General features: G+C 63.1%; 1 protein-coding gene across 1 annotated transcript in view; it reads left to right on the top strand.

Moving 5' to 3' along the window:
* The window catches only part of DCTN1 (dynactin subunit 1), a 61153-nt gene that overhangs the window by 43826 nt on the left and 15363 nt on the right, over positions 1-1964 (top strand). Inside the window, exons 14-17 of the mRNA XM_033511592.1 lie at positions 9-86; positions 221-412; positions 948-1064; positions 1716-1912. Of these exons, the coding sequence (XP_033367483.1) occupies positions 9-86; positions 221-412; positions 948-1064; positions 1716-1912 (584 nt within the window). The remainder of the gene's footprint in view (positions 1-8; positions 87-220; positions 413-947; positions 1065-1715; positions 1913-1964) is intronic.

The raw sequence follows: 1964 nt of genomic DNA, 5'->3' as shown, positions 1-1964 counted from the left end.
CTGAGGAGATGGTGGAGACTCTGACAGAGAGAAACCTGGATCTGGAGGAGAAGGTCCGGGAGCTGCGTGAGACCGTCGGGGACCTGGTAAGGCAGAACTCCCTGGGATAAGAGCTGCTCCAGGGGCCAGGACGGGGATCTGCAGATCCACAGGGACTTTGGGACGCTCTCCGGAGCGCTGGGACACGTCTGAGCCGCACGGCGTGACTTTGTCCCCGCAGGAAGCCATGAACGAGATGAACGACGAGCTGCAGGAGAACGCGCGGGAGACGGAGCTGGAGCTGCGGGAGCAGCTGGACATGGCCACGGCGCGCGTGCGAGAGGCCGAGAAGCGCGTGGAGGCCGCCCAGGAGACCGTGGCCGACTACCAGCAGACCATCAAAAAGTACCGGGAGCTCACGGCTCACCTGCAGGTGACACCCCCAGCTCCTCCTGGAGCTCAGCCCGTGGCCAGGACAGCCAGAGGGAGCATCCCATGGGGATGTCCTGTGGAGCTGGGCATGGCAGGACACGGCGTGGGGCTGGGTGGGTTCCTCGTGGAGCTTCCACCGGGTCCCTCCCGCTGCCTCGTCCTGCAGAGAGCTGGCAGTGTCCAGCCTGCAGAGGGGAAGGCTTCAGGGAGACCTCAGAGCCCTTCCCAGTGCCCTAAAGGGGCTCCCAGGAAAGCTGGAGAGGGACTTGGGACAAGGGTTGGAGGGACAGGACCCAGGGAATGGCTTCCCACTGGGAAAAGGGAGATTTAGATGGGATATTGGGAAGGAATTCTCCCTGTGGGGGTTATCCCAGCCCTGGGCTCAGGGATCTCCATTCAGGGCAATGAAGCTGTGGATATTGACACTTGGTGCCTCTCCCTCCCCTGTGCCTCACGGGGTGCTGCCCCCCAGGAGGAGGTGTGGGGAGGGGCTGGGGGTCCCTGAGCTCCGTGTCCCCATGTCCCCATGTCCCCAGGACGTGAACCGGGAGCTGATGAGCCAGCAGGAAGCGTCTGCCGAGAAGCAGCAGCAGCCGCCCCCCGAAATGTTCGACTTCAAGATCAAATTTGCAGAGACGAAAGCCCACGCCAAGGTAGGGCCAGCAGGGGATGAGGGTGGGCTCATCCACGCCCTGGGACGGGCTCCAGGGTATTCCCAGAGTTGTGGCTGTCCCTGGATCCCTGGAAGTGTCCCAAGCCAGGCTGGACAGGGCTGGGAGCACCCTGGGACGGTGGGAGCTGTCCCTGCCCCTGGATGGGGTGGAATGAGATGGGATTTAAGGTCCTGCCAACCCAAACCATTCCATGACTTTGGAGCCAGCTGGGAGAGCCAGGGATTCAGGAATTCACCTGGAGAAGGGAAGGCTCTGGGGAGAGCTCAGAGCCCCTTCCAGAGCCTGAAGGGGCTCCAGGAGAGCTGGAGAGGGACTGGGGACAAGGGATGGAGGGACAGGACACAGGGAATGGCTTCCACTGCCAGAGGGCAGGGCTGGATGGGATATTGGGAAGGAATTGTTCCCTGTGAGGGTGGGGAGGCCCTGGAATGGATTTCCCAGAGAACCTCTGGCTACCCCATCCCTGGAAGTGTCCAAACCCAGGCTGGGGCACCCTGGGACAGTGGGAGGCATCCCCACCCATGGCCCAGGGGGTGGCACTGGGTGCACTGGGAGATCCCAGACTCTCCAAGGAGCAGAATTCCATGATTTCCTCCCCCCCTGAGCGGCTCTGGGTGTCCCCCATCACAGGCCATCGAGATGGAGCTGCGGCAGATGGAAGTGCAGCAGGCCAACCGCCACGTGTCCCTCCTCACCTCCTTCATGCCCGACAGCTTCCTGCGGCACGGCGGCGACCACGACTGTGTCCTGGTGCTGCTGCTCATCCCACGCCTCATCTGCAAGGTGGGACAGCCTGGGGAGAGCCTGGCAGGGGAAACAGCACCTCAGTCCCCGGGGGAATTGGGGATTCGGGGTGTTTGCTGCTGGAGGAGCTCCCCA

The sequence above is a fragment of the Parus major genome, unplaced genomic scaffold (genome assembly GCF_001522545.3).
Source record: "Parus major isolate Abel unplaced genomic scaffold, Parus_major1.1 Scaffold372, whole genome shotgun sequence".
NCBI lineage: Eukaryota > Metazoa > Chordata > Aves > Passeriformes > Paridae > Parus > Parus major.
This window is presented reverse-complemented; position numbering and strand designations above follow the sequence as displayed.